The 17959-nt window shown below is 37.4% G+C and overlaps 1 protein-coding gene across 1 annotated transcript; it reads left to right on the top strand.

Annotated features, from left to right (window-relative positions):
- Window positions 1–13513: 13513 nt before the first annotated feature.
- On the top strand, window positions 13514–14461 carry LOC115513629 (putative olfactory receptor 2W6). Its single transcript, XM_030314948.1, has one exon. The coding sequence runs from the start codon at window positions 13517–13519 to the stop codon at window positions 14459–14461; it is 945 nt and encodes a 314-aa protein (XP_030170808.1). The 5' UTR covers window positions 13514–13516.
- The last annotated feature ends 3498 nt before the right edge of the window (window positions 14462–17959 follow it).

Raw genomic sequence — 17959 nt, 5'->3', positions numbered from 1 at the left:
AAAATATTCTAATGATATAACAATCCATAGTACACTGATAGCTACTTTGATTTTTTTTTTTTACTAAAACGCTAGATGTCTCTCCTATGTTATGTTTTTAGTGGCTCAGTTTAACTCTTTTTTATTCTGTGTATTTGTTAAGAAAATATAGTGTCTATAGTTATTTTTTGTGCTCTTTTCCTCTAACCTTTATAATATAGTTAAATGATTAACATATCATAATATTACAGAATTAAAGTTTTCTTAATTTATTTACCTTTACCAGTGTGTTATATGTTTTTTGTTTGCTTGTTTGTTTGTTTTGTTTTCTTTTTTTGGTACGTTTTCATGTTACTAAATAGCTTCTTTTTATTTTAGCTTGAAGAATTCCTTTCAGCATTTCTTATAGAGAAAGTCAAACAGTGATGAACTCTCTCAACTGTTGTTTTCTGGGAATGCTTTTATTGTTTCTTCATTTCTGAAAGATAACTTTGTCAGAGTATTTTATACTAGATTTTGTTTTCTTCATCACTTTGAATACATTGTCCCACTCTCTCCTGCCTTGTAAGATTTCTGCTGAGAAAGCTGATGGTAGGTCGATGCTTGCTTTAGGGTTCTCTTCTTGTCTTTGACTTTTTGACAGTTTCATTATAATGTGTCTTGGAGAAGATGAGAAGATTGTTTGGATATGAAATAATTAGGTGGTCTATAATTTCATAAGCTCATATGTCCAGTTTTCTCTCCAGGTTTGGGAAGCTTTTAGCCATTATTTCTTTCAATAAACTTTTTGTTCCCTTCTCCCACTCCTTCTGGAATTCTAATGACTCTGGAATTGGTTCTTTTGATGGTATATCATAGATTACCAAGATGCTTTGCTCTTTTTCATTTTTTCCCCTCATTCTCTGACTGGGTTATTTCAAAGTTTCCATCCTCTAACTCACTGATCTGTCTTATTCCTGATGGTTTCTGTTGTTGATGTTTTCCATTGTAGTCTTCATTTTATTCACTGAATACTTTAGCTCCAGAATTTGTTTAGTTCTTTTTTTTTATTGATTTCTACCTTTTTGTCATATTTCTCTTTTGGTTTGCATATTATTTTCCTGATTTTGTTAAATATATGTGTTTTCTTGTGGCTCACTGAGTTTCCTCTGAAGAACTACTTTGAATTCTTTATTGGTTAAATATCAGGATTTATTTATTTATTTATTTATTTATCTTAAGTAATCTCTCCGTCCAATGTGAGACTTGAACTCATGATCTCAAGATCAAGAGTCACATGCTCTTCTGACTGAGTCAACCAGGCATCCAGAAGGACTTTTTCTGTTTAGTTATTGCATTATTATTATCAACTTTTGGCGATATTATATTTTCTTGATTCTTCATGTTCTTTGGAAGTTTGTATTGCTCTTTTCACATTTGAGGTAGCAGTCATCTCCCCTAATTTTCCCTAGCTGCCTTCAGCTAGAGAGATATTTTGTTTGTCCTGTTTATATTTGAGATTTTCTCTGACTTTGTACCAGCTCCACATTTCCTCTTTACTTTTTTGGCATGATTAGTAAGCTTATGTTTTCTTCTCTCAATCTTAGTCTGCCAGAACCTTCCTTCTGGTTTTCCTGCAGGTGGTGATATAGGTCAAGACTGTGGTTTCTCCCTTGCTCACACAGCCTGGCTTGTTTTCTGCTTGGACTTTCTGTCTGCCACTCTCAGAAGTTGGCACAAGCAGCTGGCTGCAGAGTGGGAAGAAGTGTGGGTTTGGCACTTGAGGCATTGGGTGTAACTTTGACTAGTTGGGAAGAATCCTTGGGATCCTCCAGTCAGTGGAAACTACATTGCCTTTATGCCCTCTGGTATTCTTATCTGCTATTGTCCTGATCTGTCTCCTCCCAGTTCTTATGTTAACACTCTGGGTACTATGGGGAAAAAATGACTTTCTTTTGCATTGTTCACACAGCTGGTGAAGTGGGCACTTACTGTGCTCCCTTTTCCCTGTGGGAGAGCTCCTTAGCTTCCTCTTTCTTTATACTGCCAAGGTGGTGGTGGTAGGGGGTAATACTCACAAAGTTCGTCTTACCAACCTGAATGCATTCAAGTTCACATGTTTTTTGTTCCACTGGAGTACTGGAACTTCTCTAGAAACCTGGAGTTCTACAAAGGCTCGCTCAACCATGTGTATCTGTCCAATTCAGCATTTTCCAGGAGATGTGGCTGAAGGTGCCTCAGATTGGTTCATAGGCTCCTACCAGTTACACAGCCCATGCTGAGATCTGTCTGCCTATTACCTAATGCACAGGGGTGAGACTCCCACTGAGTCCCCTGGCCTATGGTGTTAGATCTCACAGGTCCCACAGGGTCATTTTTGTTCATAATTACCAAAATTTTGATATTAATGGGGAACAAAACAAGGACATCTTATACCACCATGATTCTACAAGATAATATTGTTAATTATAATCTGAATGCTGAATATTTGATTTCCTGAGCTTACTCATCTTATAACTGAAGGTTTGTACCTTTTGACCAACATTTCACTATTTCTGCCTCCCCCTGCTCCTGTAAATCACCATTCTATTCTCTGCCTCTATAAGTTTTATTATTTTCGATTCCACATATAAGTGAGATCATGCAGTATTTGTTTTACTATGTCTGAATTATTTCACTTAGCATAACATAACATCCTCTAGGTTCATCCATGTTGTTACAAGTGGTAGGATTTCTTTTTATCTTAAGGCTGAGTGATATTCTATTGTACATGTATATCACATTTTCTTCCTTCATTTATTCATTAAATTGTTTCCATATCTTGGTTACTGTGAACAATCCTGCAATTAGCATAGGACTGAAAATATTTCTTCAAGGTAATGATCTTATTTTCTTTGGATATGTACTCAAAGGTTGAATTGATGAATTATGTGGTAGTTATATTTTTAGTTTTTTTTTGAGGAAGATTCATACTGCTTTTATTTAAATTCAAGTTAGTTAACATACAGTGTAATATTAGTTTCAGGTGTACAACTTAGTGATTCAACACTTCCATACAACACCCAGTGCTCATCATGACTGTGCTCCTTAATACCCATCTCCCACCTACCTCCCCTCCAATAACCCTCAGTTTCTTCTCTATATTGAGTCCATTTTTTTAGAAGAGTTTAGTGTTTTCCATAAAGATTATCAAGTTATAGTCCCACCAACTGTACAAGGATTCTCTATTTGTTATCCCTTGTAATTTTTATAATAGCCATCTGAACAGTTGTGAGGTGATATCTCATTGCGGTTTTGATTTGTATTTTGATGTTTAGTGACGTTTAACATTTTTTTGTGCCTGTTTGCCATTTGAGTGCCTTATTTTGATATCAGGATGATGCTGGCCTCACAAAATAAGTTTGGAAGTGTTCTCTATTCTATTTTTGGGAAGTGTTTAAGAAAAACTGGTACAAATTCTCTTGTGAATGTTTGGCAGTATTCACTTGGGAAACCGTTAGGTCCTGGGATTTCCTTTCTTGGGAGGTTTTCTATTACTTATTCAATCTCCTTCATTATTGATCTATTCAGGCTTTCTATTTCTTCTGGATCCAGTCTTTGTAGATTATATGCTTTTAAGGATTTATTATTTTCTTCTAGGTCATCTATTTTGAAGCTTATAATTGTTCGCAATTGTCTATTATAATCTTTTTTTTTAAATTTCTAAGCTTACCATTATAACGTATCCTCTTTCATTTCTGATTTTATTTATTTGAGTTTTCTGCTTTTTTCCTAGTGAATATATTGTTTTTATTCGCTCTTTGACTTTTCCTGCTATAATATTTATTATTTTCTCCTTTCTGGTAACTTTGGATTTAGTTCTTCTTTTCCTAATACCTTTAGCTTTGAGATCTTTCTTCTTTTTAAATACAGGTGTTTATTGCCATAAATTTGCCCCTTATAACTGCTTTTGCTATATCTCATAAGTTTTGGCATACTGTATGTCTTAGTCCATTCGGTCTGATATAACAAAATACCACAGACTGGGTAACTTATAACTTACTCTGACCAGCGTGAGGTGATATCTCAGTGTGGTTTTGATTTGTATGTCCCTGATGAGTGATGTTGAACATCTTTTCATGTGCCTGTTGGCTATATGGATGTCTTCTTTACAGAAGTGTGTATTCATGTTTTCTTCCCATTTCTTTGCTGGATTATTTGTTTTTCAGGTGTGGATTTCGGAGGGTTCTTTATAGGTTTTGGATACTAGCCCTTTGTCTGATATGTCATTTGCAAATATTTTTTCCCATTCTGTCAGTTGCCTTTTAGTTTTGTTGATTGTTCCTTCTTTCTCTCTTTCTTTCTTTCTTTCTTTCTTTCTTTCTTTCTCTCTTTCTTTCTCTTTCTTTCTTCTTTCTTCTTTCTTTCTTTCCTCTTCATTACTTTCTTTTTCATTCTTTCTTCCCTTTGGTGGCTTCATGGGTGTGTCCACTTTTTGATGTAAGCATATTTCTTGATGTATGATACATTCATATGAAAATGGTAAATATAGACTTTCAAATACATGTTACCTCTATTTCTTTACCCACTCTCCCAAGAGAACCTATGAAGAGCAAATGAAAAGAAAAGGAGGAATGGGAAGTAGATTTGTGGGGTGGATTGAATCAGAATGGTATTACAGAGGCAAAAAAGATGAAAAAGACTATGATTGCCAATAATTCCACAAAATCAATGTTAATGATCTACTCACAAGTCATCAAAGAAAATAATATTCCATTCTTTTTTCTAGGTACCATCTTGAACATCTTCTTCAAAGTGCTTTGAACTCATTTTCCCCACTAAGAACAGTGCGAGAAAATACATGGCTTGGTCCACTTTTATCACCTTTTGGTTCTGAAGATGTTCCCAGACCAAAGCACAAACTGATTTAGCAGTGATTTATAACTACTGTCTATGGAGTTTTCACTATGTATCAGCATTGTGAGAAACATTTTACATTTAATTGTTTTTTCATTGCATCATCATGAAAATCATTTGAAGTAAACATTATTCATGTTTCCATTTTACTGATGAAAAATGGAAGCTTAAGGAGGTTAGACAATTCATCAAAATTATAAAGCTATTAAGAAGCAAAGTTGGAATTGAAGCCCCAGTTGGTCTTATTCTAAGGTTTTACAGCAAAACACCAAAAAATGTTGGCTAATTTAGGTGTTTCACAATATTCTTCTCTCTCTTAAAGATATTCCATCCTGAGCAAGGTGGCTCCTATTACCTTCTCCTGATTGCCTTCCCTCTCAACTAACCAGGTTTTCCAGGTATAGGCATGAGGTAATGTAGATTATTCTCTTTGTTAGTTGCTTCAAAGTCTTACTATCTTCAGGGGCATCTCAAAAAAAAAGTAAGTAGAAGCATTTATAGCTCACTATATTAATTGATATCATTAAAATTCTCCTGAAATATCCTTAGGAAACTTTGAACTTATTGTTGATTAAAAAACACTCTCTACTTTAAACCACATAAAAATTTCACATGGATAATAAAATTTTCCAATACAAACTGTTTAATTGATCCAATATATATCTTTGTTTAATATCTTTAGATTATTACTCAAACATTAGAAGTTTCTTTAAAGGGAACTTTAAATATAAAGAGATGTAAGCATACAGCAGTGGTTCTCAAACTTGGCATGCATAGGCATCACCTGGAGGCTCTATTAAAACAGATGGTTGGGACCCACCCAGAATTTCTCATTTAGCAACTTTGAAATACAGCTCAAGAATTTGGAATTTTATCATGAAGTTGTAGGATACAAAATCAACATACAGAAATCAGGTGCATTTCTATATACTAACAATAAAATCTCTTAAAAATAAATAAAATAGCATTAACAACAATAAAAATCTGAAGAGTAAATGTAACCAAGAAGGTGAATGATTTGTATATCGAAACCAAAAGACTTTTATAAAAAAATTGAAGAAGATACAATGGAAAGGTACCCCATGGTATCTTTCATTGTTCACGGATTGGAAGAATTAGTATTGTTGAAATTTTCATACTACCCCAAACCATCTACAGATTCCATGCAATCCCTATTAAAATTCCAATGGAATTTCACACAAAACAAACCATCCTAAAATTTATATTGGAGAACAAAAGACCATGAATAGCTAAAGGAATCTTAAGGAAGAGGAACAAAGCTAGAAGCAACACACTTCCTGGTTTTAAACTATATTACAAAGCTATAGTAATCAAAATGGTATGGCACTGTTAAAGAAAAATAGACATACGGGGTGCCTCAGTGGCTCAGTCGGTTGGATGTCTGACTTCAGCTCAGGTCATGATCTCACTGTTTGTGAGTTTGAGCCCCACATCGGGCTCCATGCTGACAGCTCGGAGTCTGGAGCCTGCTTTGGATTCTGTGTCTCCCTCTCTCTCTGCCCCTTCCCTGCTTGTGCTCTGTTTCTTTCTCTCTCTCAAAAATGAATAAACATTAAAAAGTTAAAAAAATAGACATACAGTCCAATGGAAGAGAATCAAGAGCCCAGAAATAAATGTTTGCATATACAATCAACTAATAGTTGACAAGGAAGCAGAGAATATTCAGTGCGGGCAAAAAAATTGTTTCTTCAATAAATGGTGTCAGTAAAATTGGATAATTATATGCAAAATAATAAAATTGGATCCCTAATTTACACCACTTAGGAAAACTAACTTGAAATGGATTAAGGACATAAAGTGTACGACTTGACACTATAAAACTTCTATGAGAAAACAGGGAAAAAGTTCCTTGATATTGGTCTTGACAACAATGTTTTCGGATATGTCACTGAAAGTATAAGTAACAAAGGCAAAATCAACAAGTGGGACTCCACCAAACCAAAAAGCTTCTTCACAATAACAAAAAAATCAACAAAATGAAAGGGCAATCTACAGAATGGGAAAAATATTTGCAAATCATATATCTCACAAAGGGTTGATATCCAAAATATATAAGGGATTAATATAACTGAATAGCAAACACAACCCCCCCAAAAAAAGAATGAAACACACACACACACACACACACACACACACACAAACAATCTGATTAAAATATGGGCTATGGTCTGCAGAGACATTTTTCACAAGAAGACATTCAAATGGCCAACAAGTATGTTGAAATGTGCTCATCATCACTAATCATCAAGGAAATGCAAATCAAAACCACAATGAGATATCACCCCACACCTGTCAGAATGGCTCTAATCACAGAGACAAGAGATAACAAGTGTTGGTGAGGATGTGGAGAAAAGGCAATGTTTATGCACTGTAGGAGGGAATGGAAATTGATCAGTTCCTATGGAAAATAGTATATGTTTTTTTAAAACTCCTTTTTATAAACATTTATTTATTTTTGAGACAGGGAGAGCATGAGTGGGAGAGAGGCAGAAAGCAGGAGACATAGAATCCGAAGCAGGCTCCATGCTCTGAGCTGTCAGCACAAAGCTTGACACAGGGCTTGAACCACAAACTGTGAGATCATGACCTGAGATGAAGTCGGATGCCTAACTGACTGAGCCACTCAGGAGCTCCTACAATTTTTTAAAAAAAGAACTGTCATATGATCCATTAAACCCATATATATATATATATATATGTATGTATATCTGAAGGAAATTAAACTACTATCTCAAAGAGATACCTGCATGTTCCTGTTTATTTCAGCGTTATTCACAGTAGTCAAGACATGGAAACAACCAAAGTGTCCATCAGTGGATGAATGGCATAAATTTGGAACACAATATATAAATATACACATTACACAATGGTGTAGTATTCAGCCATTAAAAAGAAGGAAATCCTGACATTGTGACAACATGGATGGACCTTGAGAACATTACGCTACTTGAAATAAATCAGGCAGAGAAATACAATGTATGATCTCACTTATATGTGGATTCTAAAAAGCAATGACCGCCCCCCCCAATCCATACTCATAGAAACAAAGGCATAGAAAAAGCAAGGGGCCCAGGGGGGGCGGTAGGGGACCAGGGAGAGATATTGGCCAAGAAGTACAAACTTTCAGTTAAAAGATGAGTAAGTTCTGGGGACTCTAATATAGAGCATGGTGAGTATAGTTAACAAAACTGTATTATACTTTAAAGATGCTAAGAGAGTAGGATTTAAATGTTCTTACCAAACAAATGCACAAAAGTTAATTATATGACATGATGGAAGTACTAGTCAACCCCATTGTGGTTATCATTTAACAGTCCATACATATGTCAAATCATCACGTTGTACACCTTAAACTTATACAATCTTATATGTCAGTTATGTCTCAATAAAGCTGGAAAAAGTGAAGGCACATGTAATAGAAAAAAAAAGAATTTGGCATTTTAACAAATTCCCAGGTGATGCTGATGATGCTGGGTCTAGGATTATACTTTGAGAACTGTTGGCCTGGAAATGATGGGTACTTGCCCATGTTTTGTGTCTCCCTACAAAGAAAATCAGGGCCAAACGTAAGGGCCAGGTATTAGTCAAGTCTCCGATTGATTTTTTCATTATTGCTATTACTGTTCAAGGACCAAATAATTTCTAAAATTTCTATAAGTTCTAAATATGTATAGGATTGTGGCTTTAAGAATTTTACATTCTACAATGGGAATCCTAAGTACTTAATTGCCAAGATATCACATACATACCTAAACTGAAACAGATAGAAAAAGTTGCAAATACATGTATCCAAACACCAAGATGCAGACTTCACGGGAATTCAGAAGACTCGTTAACAATTATAATACTCTATCAAAATTGTTGATACCCAAAGTTAAGCTACTTTATGTGAATCTCAATGTGTTTATAAGCAGATACTAAGAAATAATACATGCCAAGAGTTCTAGGAAAAAAATATAAAAATATATAGCTATGCTTAGTACACACAAATTCACAAATCCAACTGAAATTTTAGCACAATGAAGAATTTTAGCAATATTTGTTATCTGAGTAAAGAATAAAAACTTATTACCATTTTCAGGGTGCTTAATTGTGTATTTAAAAGATTCAGATAATACCTGAAATATGAAAAGATAGTTTAGGTGTCAGATAATTAGGCATATGAGCATCAGTTTACATCCCTTTTCTGTCACAGACTTTATTGTGATGGACCTTACCCTTCTAATAAAGGGAAATGCAAAATCAAAGAAGAAACTCCAAACTCCATTACTGTAGAAGGAAAAAGGTGTCATACTAAGGTTCGAATGCAAAAATTATCTCCAGTTTTAGATAAGACTATGTATTTCCAAAGTCCATGAAAAGACAGGATTGTATTCAGCAAACACGGTTTTATTCTTTGAAAATAGGGCTTAAATTTGTAACTTGCAGCTGGAAAAGTCAGGATTCGAATCTAATTATTAATTATCTTCCACCTCAGTGAGTACCAGTTGCATGCTATTTGATCGAATACAGTGTGAGTTAGAAAGGTCTGAGAGAGCTGATTGTAGTTTGGGCAGCCACTATCCACTAGGAATGTGGCCTTGAGTAAGTCAAAACATACCCAGAAGTTAATTCCTTTATACATAGTATTATAAGTTCATCTTTTCTAAGCTGTATGCAAGATTGTATGTTCTAATCAATATGGAGTGAGCAGCTATATGACCCAATAAAATCAGATCTATTTGATTTTTTGTTACTTCTCAGATATCCCTGTTCTAATGCAATAGGTAGTGCCACTGCCAATTTAAAGAGCTAAATAAAATGTTGCAGTCAAATTGTTTTTGTCAGTTGCATGGAAGGCTGACATTCCTACCATGTATTTCTGTTTGGGAGTTCTGCGGGAGGCCTGGCCCCTGGAAAGATGTCTGTATGGTGAATATGGGCAGGGGAGGGGCATAGACATTGTTTGCCCACTTGCCCTGGCTGGACTGGCTGAACAGCAGCCTCACAATGTGGTACTATCCATGTAGAAGGTATACTATACACTGGGTAGTAGAGGGGGAATGTGAAGTTTCTCTTGGTGTCTCAATATGACAATGACAGACCCGAGAAGTTTCCTAGATATTTTCTCTTAATCCATTCTTTCCCATGCTAGAGGTTGCAAATTCAACTATCTCGATGCTTGCCTCTCTACAATTTCATGGTTTTAATTTTGTGAGTCCAGGCCAAATGAAGAAATTGCTCTACTTCTATTTTTACATGAAACCCAGAAATCAGTTTTCCCCTCAAGAAGACCTGAGTCCCCTGTTTGGGAACTTTCCGTAATGCCCTCCTCCTGAGTTCTGCCTTTATACCTGGGGGACTGAGCCAACCTTTGAATGAGAACACCAGTCCCTAAAGTCCTAGCTCTGTAAACAAACTGGTATCTGTCCCCAGGCCCCCAGACTTTTCCAAATTCCCAAGGTGACAGAATATTAAATGCCCTTGGTATGCACCAATAAAATGACATTTATGTAAATTCTTTAAAGCTCTTGGAAATAGGTGTGCTTCCCTCTGTCCCTCGGGGTCATCTGTCATCTCCATAACCCTAGGGTACCTGTATATATGTGTGTGAGATAGAATATGCTGATTTGAAATGTGGCACTATGCCACTCTATCCTCTAATTGCAGAGGAGATGCTACCTCAGGCTGGTCCTGAGAATGTTAGCCCGTAGTTAATTTCAAAACTGTGCTACTTAAACGTTCATTAACATTTCGATGGGGCAGACTATATTTTGGTGCTCACTTCCCCATCAGTTTCTGTTGGAATTTCTCCTGGAAGATCCAGAAATTAAAAGGGACCAGAGTTAGTTGCCTTCTTTCTCCCTGAGAAAACTCCTGGTTGATCTCTGGAATTGAAGTAAGGAGGGTTGACATAATAGTAGGTCTTCCACTTTCTGGGAGAAACAAGAGTGAGGAAGTGGATAGGAGCTTAGTTGTAGCAATGAGTTTTATTTCTGTATCTTTGGTCCCTTGTATGTGAATATATAATTCTAATGTGTGATTACTCTATTAAGATTTATATCTGTTAGGGCACCTGTGTAAGAGTTTTCTCAATGCCACTTTTCACATTAACTCCAGTTTGCATTCTGTTCAGAAAAGGTTGAATACACCCAATTCTAAAAAGAGTAAATATATGACAGACAGATTAGGAGAGACTATGTTCTACTTCTGCATTCCTAGCTGGGCCGACCCAAAGGCATTTCCTGACCTTAATGCAAACACATCAAATCATCCTTCTGAGTTCTTCAATGAAATGAGAGCCACTTTGGACAGAAAATCTCTATGTTTAGTTTCATTTGGGACAGAGACAAATCAAGTGTTGCAAGGCTTCCCTGGCAATGTTGAGAATGATCACAGCTTTTCTCCATAATGATAGATTTCATTGTTAAACCTTTATGTGCAGATTATTGAGAGAAGCAGTAGGAAATAGCCAACTTTAAACAAGTTTAAATACATAGGAGCAGGACAAATGAAGAATGAATGGAAGTTTGAGCTAAAGGGTGGGGCTGGCATTGTGGACCTTGCTCTGATATAAAGCTGTCATGCAAACATTGTCTACTTTTGGACCCTTCTGTCATTAAGGTTGTTCATCTCTAAACCAAAATCCTATTGTTGGGTCTGTTCATCTAGCAGGGCTGCTGTGAGAATGGCCTATAACTGTAGGTGGAAAAGCTCTGTGAAACATCTAACCTAATATAAATGTGGAAAGAGTGGTGGCTTTTAGGATGTACTGTCTTTCTAAAACAGACAAAAAATAGTTCTACGGCTTGGCATTCTTTAGTCCCATTCAGTAGGTACAAAATATCATTTTCCAGGTTCTCCTTTGTGGATTGGTGCAGATCCAGTCAGACAATCGAGCCCAATGCATCAATCCAATTTCAGATCCTTAGGCCAAAGTTTTTAAAATTAGTACATGTTTGTAACGTTATGTGCTAACTAAACTACTACAGGTATTTGAGTAACTGTATTCCTTTTCAATTTGTATTTCCTTCAGCCCCATTCCTTGCAATTTTATGGTTCAGACTAAGGATATGAACTAAAACACATGAAAAAAACAACTATGGCAATTTATACCTGAAATATTTGTTTGGTGAGCTTGTGGATGTTTCACATAACAATGAACATCAGATTACCTTCGAATGAAGGAATAGCACATTGAGAAATGTCACTTAGAATAGTTATATCATAAAGAAATCAGTGTGGTAACTTCCCATTTTAGGTTGAGGAGTCAGGTCCTAAGTGATGTGCGTTGTTAAGCAATTTGTGGTTAAGTTTCTCCTTACCTCTCTGGTATCCTTTTATGCAATCTCTTGAACTTGGATGAAAGCTTATGACAGGTTTATGGATACAAAAGTGCAAGTTGTTCTTCTCAACCAGCATCAGCAAAGTGTGTGTGGGAATGTCTCTCTTTGAGTACTTAGTTGACCTACTGAGATCACACAGTCTTGGGTTTTCAGTTGGCTGCTTCTAATAATTCTCTGCCCCTTTTCGTCTCTTCATGGGTTTTTACAAGAGGGTCCTATGCCTGGAACTCACAGAACTCCTGCTTGCAAGCCCAGCTAGAGAGAGTTCATAACTTCTTCACTGTTAAGCTAGACAGATGCTAACTGCAGCCACACAGAGATACACATAGTTCAAAGTGTTCCACTGCTTCCTTTCATGTTGCATAAAGCCATTTCTTACTGGTTATTACCATTTGCTTTACCACGGCTGACACAAGCCTAGGTATACTGTAGTGCTATAAGGCTGAGCCCCTTCAAAGCCCTTGGCATGAACTGTGGAAACCATGAAAAACTAAAAATGTTCAGGGCACATTGCTGATGCCACCAGTCCCATACATATGTGAGGTCTGGGTTGGGATTTGAGAGGATTGTAACCTCCTTTCTAGCTTATACAAGGAAAAGCCAAGGTATGGAGAGAGAAACTGGAAATTAGGACACACATTAGTAGATGTGCCTTGAACAGAGGCAGAATCCATTCTATCATCTCAGCTCTTTCTTATAGTGAATGTCAAAAGTTACTGTGTTTAATCTCAATAAAATTACATGTTGTTAAGGAATTGCCCGACAGGTATATTTGTGAATTTCCTGAACATCATCTGTGAGTTTGGTTCTATGTGTCTGTGCATGTACTACTTTCTCTACTCGAAACATATTTTGCTTAATATACATCATGTAAAATTATTATTTGTTATTTGAAAAACAACCAAACCAAACCAAACCAAACCAAAACAAAACAAAACCTCTCAGGTACAACTGTGTCCTATAATATAAACTCTGCTATAGGGGCTTCCCTGATCAATTGGGAATAATTTGCAAAACACTGAGCTTTTTAACAAATCTTTTAGAGAACTTTTACCTTCTCCCTTCTCATTATTTACAAACATTATTCACCAAGGAGGGCAACTTCTGAGTTAATCCATCTACTCTCCAGGATAATCAGACATACTGCTTTGCATACAATAGCTATCAATAAGTATATGATAAAAAAATGTTAAAGGGCAAATGAGTCTCCTAATTTCATGGATCTACACATGGAAGTTGGAGAGTGCTGGGCACAGTCTCCATTTGCTATCTTATCCAATACTCTCTTGTGTGTTTCCATAGAGCTGGTGAAGATTATGGGTAGAGACAATGACAGTTACCAACAAGCATTCATCTTGGTGGGCTTTTCTGATCGACCTCAACTGGAGGTAATTCTCTTTGCTTTTGTCTTGGTCTTCTACATCCTGGCCCTTGTGGGCAATAGTGCCATCATTTTCTTATCAATCATGGACACCAGGCTCCACACTCCCATGTACTTCTTTCTTGGGAACCTTTCTTTCTTGGACCTCTGCTTTACAACCAGCATTGCTCCCCAGCTGCTGTGGAACCTTTGGGGTCCAGAGAAGACCATCACCTACCAAGGCTGTGTGGCCCAGCTTTATATCTACATGGTGTTGGGCTCAACCGAGTGTGTTCTCCTGGCTGTCATGTCTTATGACCGCTACGTGGCTGTCTGCCGGCCCCTGCACTACACTGTGGTCATGCACCCACATCTCTGCCTGCAATTGGTGATTGTGTCCTGGTTCTGTGGCTTTCTAAATTCCTTTGTCATGTGTCCCCAGACAATGCAACTCTCACGATGTGGGCGCCACAAAGTGGACCACTTTCTGTGTGAGATGCCTGCTCTTATTGCCATGTCCTGTGAAGACACCATGTTGGTGGAAGCATTTGCCTTTGTCCTGGGTGTTGCCCTTCTCCTGGTGCCCCTCTCCCTGATCCTCATCTCCTATGGCATGATTTCTGCCACTGTGCTTAGGATCAAATCAGCAGCAGGGTGCAAGAAAGCTTTCAACACCTGCTCTTCTCACCTAACGTTGGTCTCTCTTTTCTATGGAACCATCATCTACATGTACCTGCAGCCAGCCAATAGCTACTCCCAAGACCAAGGCAAGTTCCTCACCCTCTTCTACACCATCGTCACTCCCAGTGTCAACCCCCTTATCTATACTCTGAGGAACAAAGATGTAAAGGGAGCAATGAGAAAGCTCCTGAAGGGGGAGAAGGAGGACAGGGAAGCCTAAGAAAGAGGAATGCAGGGGTAATATAGCTGATGTTCTGGAGCTGCTCTCTTAGATATGTATGAGACAATGTGGTGAACTAATATTCAAAGAGTTAAGTGAATGCAGCTGGGCATGATGATTTGAGTGTGACCCCATCCCCAGCTCTCTGGATATGAAATGGTTTCCTTCTGTTTAAAGGTGTCTACTTCAGGAAATCTCCAATATACTTGCCTTCTATCCATCTTTGGGCTTCTTCCACAACTATAGGGGACCTGTAGCACTAATTCAAAGCACAGAGTGTGCAGATTATGTCATGAGATGTCAAATAAAAATGAGGCAACACCAGTGGTCTCCTCTTGAAGCTCCTTTATTTATGACTGTGGTAGTTTCTTAGAGATAAGCAAGACAACATCAGTTAAATCAGAGTACTCTGCCCGAGATGTTGGTTGTTTCTTCTTAAGTGAGGAGTTTCCTGTTTTCATTTTTTTGACTTTTTAAGATTTTATTTTAGTTCATTAGTTAATATATAGTATAATATTAGTTTCAGGTGTATAATATAGTGATTTAATACTTACATACAACACCAGGTGCTCATCACAACAAGTGCCTTCCTTGATCCCCATTACCTATTTAGCCCATTCCCCACCCCCAACATTCCCCTCTGAGAACCATCACTTTGTTCTCTATAATTAAGCATCTGTTTCTTGGTTTGCCTCTCTCTCTCATCCCTTCTGCTTATTTGTTATGTTGCTTAGATTTCACATATAAGTGAAATCATATGGTATTTGTCTTTCTCTAACTTATTGCACTTAGCATTATAATCTCTATAATGGGTTATTTGTACCTTTTCTTAGATCTTCTCTTAAAGCCACAGCATTTACAAGATAGTTGTCTCAAGTTGGGAGTCTGAGTCTTTGGAAAGAACATAGCAAATGAAACACATTGGAATAAGATGAATGACTTTTGTTTCATTGGCAGATTGCTATAATCAGCTACACATATTTCTTATTAAACAGAACTTATTTCAGATTAGTTACCACTGCCCCCCACAAAACAATGTTTGATGGCCGAAGTTATTGTATTGGAATTTGCTAAGAACAATAGTTTGAAAACTTGGTTTTGCATCAGAACTCTAAAGATACAAATTTCTAAGTAATCTCCTAGATTTATTGCATCACAAACACCAGGCATGAGCTGGAGGCATCTCTGTTTTTAAGACATTCTCTATGTATCACCAATGACCGTCAGATTTGGAAATCATGGTTTTAGAAATAATTTCAATCCAACTCCTTACATCAACTACAAATCATCCTAGAGTGTGCTGAATACATGCCCACCTTTGCTGGATGTGAATGATGCTGCAAACAAAGCCTGGGAGATATCACCCATATCTGGGTTTGGAATTGATTTATCCTCTTACCAGTTATCTCTTGGAGTCTAGCCATTTTTATCTGTACTATGGGTGTAAATACCCTCATTTTACAAGGTTGTAGTAGAGATTAAATGAGGTAAGAAATGTCAAGTATGAGGTGTTTCCTCAATAATGTTTCTTTTCTTTCCATGCACCACAGAAATTACCAGTCTATTCCTTTTGAAATAGATTTAATTTCGTTATTTAGATGTAGGTTTTAATAATAATTGACTTTAGTATTTTCCCACTGAATACCTCCAAGGTGAAAAATGCTTTCTCCTAGGCATAAGAAATCCTAGGTATAAGAAATGCCCTTCAATTACTTCTTTTTTAAAATTTTTTAACGTTTATTTATTTTTGAGACAGAGAGAGACAGAGCATGAACGGGGGAGGGTCAGAGAGAGGGAGACACAGAATCTGAAACAGGCTCCAGGCTCTGAGCTGTCAGCACAGAGCCTGACGCGGGGCTCGAACTCACAGAACGCGAGATCATGACCTGAGCCGAAGTCAGATGCTTAACCGACCCAGCCACCCAGGCGCCCCAATACTTCTTTTATATTAAGTAAAAAAGTTCCCTTAAAAACTCTCAGAGGAGGGGCGCCTGGGTGGCGCAGTCGGTTAAGCGTCCGACTTCAGCCAGGTCACGATCTCGCGGTCCGTGAGTTCGAGCCCCGCGTGGGGCTCTGGGCTGATGGCTCGGAGCCTGGAGCCTGTTTCCGATTCTGTGTCTCCCTCTCTCTCTGCCCCTCCCCTGTTCATGCTCTGTCTCTCTCTGTCCCAAAAATAAATAAACGTTGAAAAAACTCTCAGAGGGCTTTCATGAATACTTTAGCATCCTAGTATAAATGTGGTGTGTGTGTGTGTGTGTGTGTGTGTGTGTGTGTAGGTGGAGACTCAGGGTAAGTATGCTGGTTCATTGTTAGTAGATAATACAAATTCAGGCTGGAAGAAGAGTGGGTCCACAGACTATGATAATATGTCGGGATGGAAATGGAAAAATTGTTTCAAAGTCATTCAGGGAGATTTTTTGGATATATTAAGAATAACATTCAATTCATTTGTTTCTATCATCCTTCTGTATTATAAAAATGAACCCAAGACATATAGAAGCAGAATTTTTTTAACTCCATTTGCAAATGATGTGAAAAAACACAGGAAGGCTAGGAGAGTTGCTTAAAGTTACAAGACAAGTGAGTATGCAAGATATAGCTCAGTTTCTGTCAAATATTTCTCATTTCCCATTGAGTTGTCCATTTCATCAGTTGCCTTTTGTGATTATAGGCTCTATGCAGTTAAATTTTGGACTGTTTGGTAGCCAAATGTGGCCTTTCTTTTGATTAAAATAAACAATAAAATTTTTTAAACATTTTATTCATTTTTGAGGGACAGAGAGAGACAGAACATGAGTTCGGGAGAGGCAGAGAGAGGGAGACACAGAATCTGAAGCATGTTCCAGGCTCTGAGCTGTCAACACAGAGCCTGACATGGGGTTCCTACTCACAGACCACAAGATCATGACCTGAGCTGAAGTTGGACACTTAACCAGCTGAGTCACCCAGGCTTCCCGAAAATAAACATTTTAAAAGTTTCCATTTTAAGCTCAAGAAATCAACCAGCTGGCATTATCCTGGAAACAAAAGATTGAAGGAATTTTATTTATTGGCCCAAATGCCAGTCATTTTCTTTATCCTTATTCTCTTTGGTGAGACTCTGTGACATGAAAACCACTAGCAAAGCATCCACAAACATGTAATGAGTTTATTTCCTGCTGATCTGGAGCAGGGCACTGGCCATAGTCTGGGTCATCATTTCCCAAGTGGTTTTATTCCTTCACCTAAAACTTTCTGTAGCTATGCTATTTCTGTGATAAATTTTCAATGGGTCAAGTAAACAAGCATTTACTAAACACCCATATATTTTGGAAACTGTAAGGAAATCAAAGGAATTAATCTGGTTATAGGATGCTCATCCAGTCATACCTCCTCAGATACACTGCCACTAAGATCCATGACAATTGTCCTAGCATTGACACTGCAGCAGTGGGCAAATTTTGCTTCAACCAAACCTTACCCTTATATACAGTTAATGGTGAAAAGGAGTTTCAGGAG

Source organism: Lynx canadensis, chromosome A1, assembly GCF_007474595.2.
Source record: "Lynx canadensis isolate LIC74 chromosome A1, mLynCan4.pri.v2, whole genome shotgun sequence".
NCBI classification, from domain to species: Eukaryota; Metazoa; Chordata; class Mammalia; order Carnivora; family Felidae; genus Lynx; species Lynx canadensis.
The sequence above is the reverse complement of the archived record's forward strand: the minus strand, read 5'-3'. Positions and strand labels throughout refer to the sequence as shown.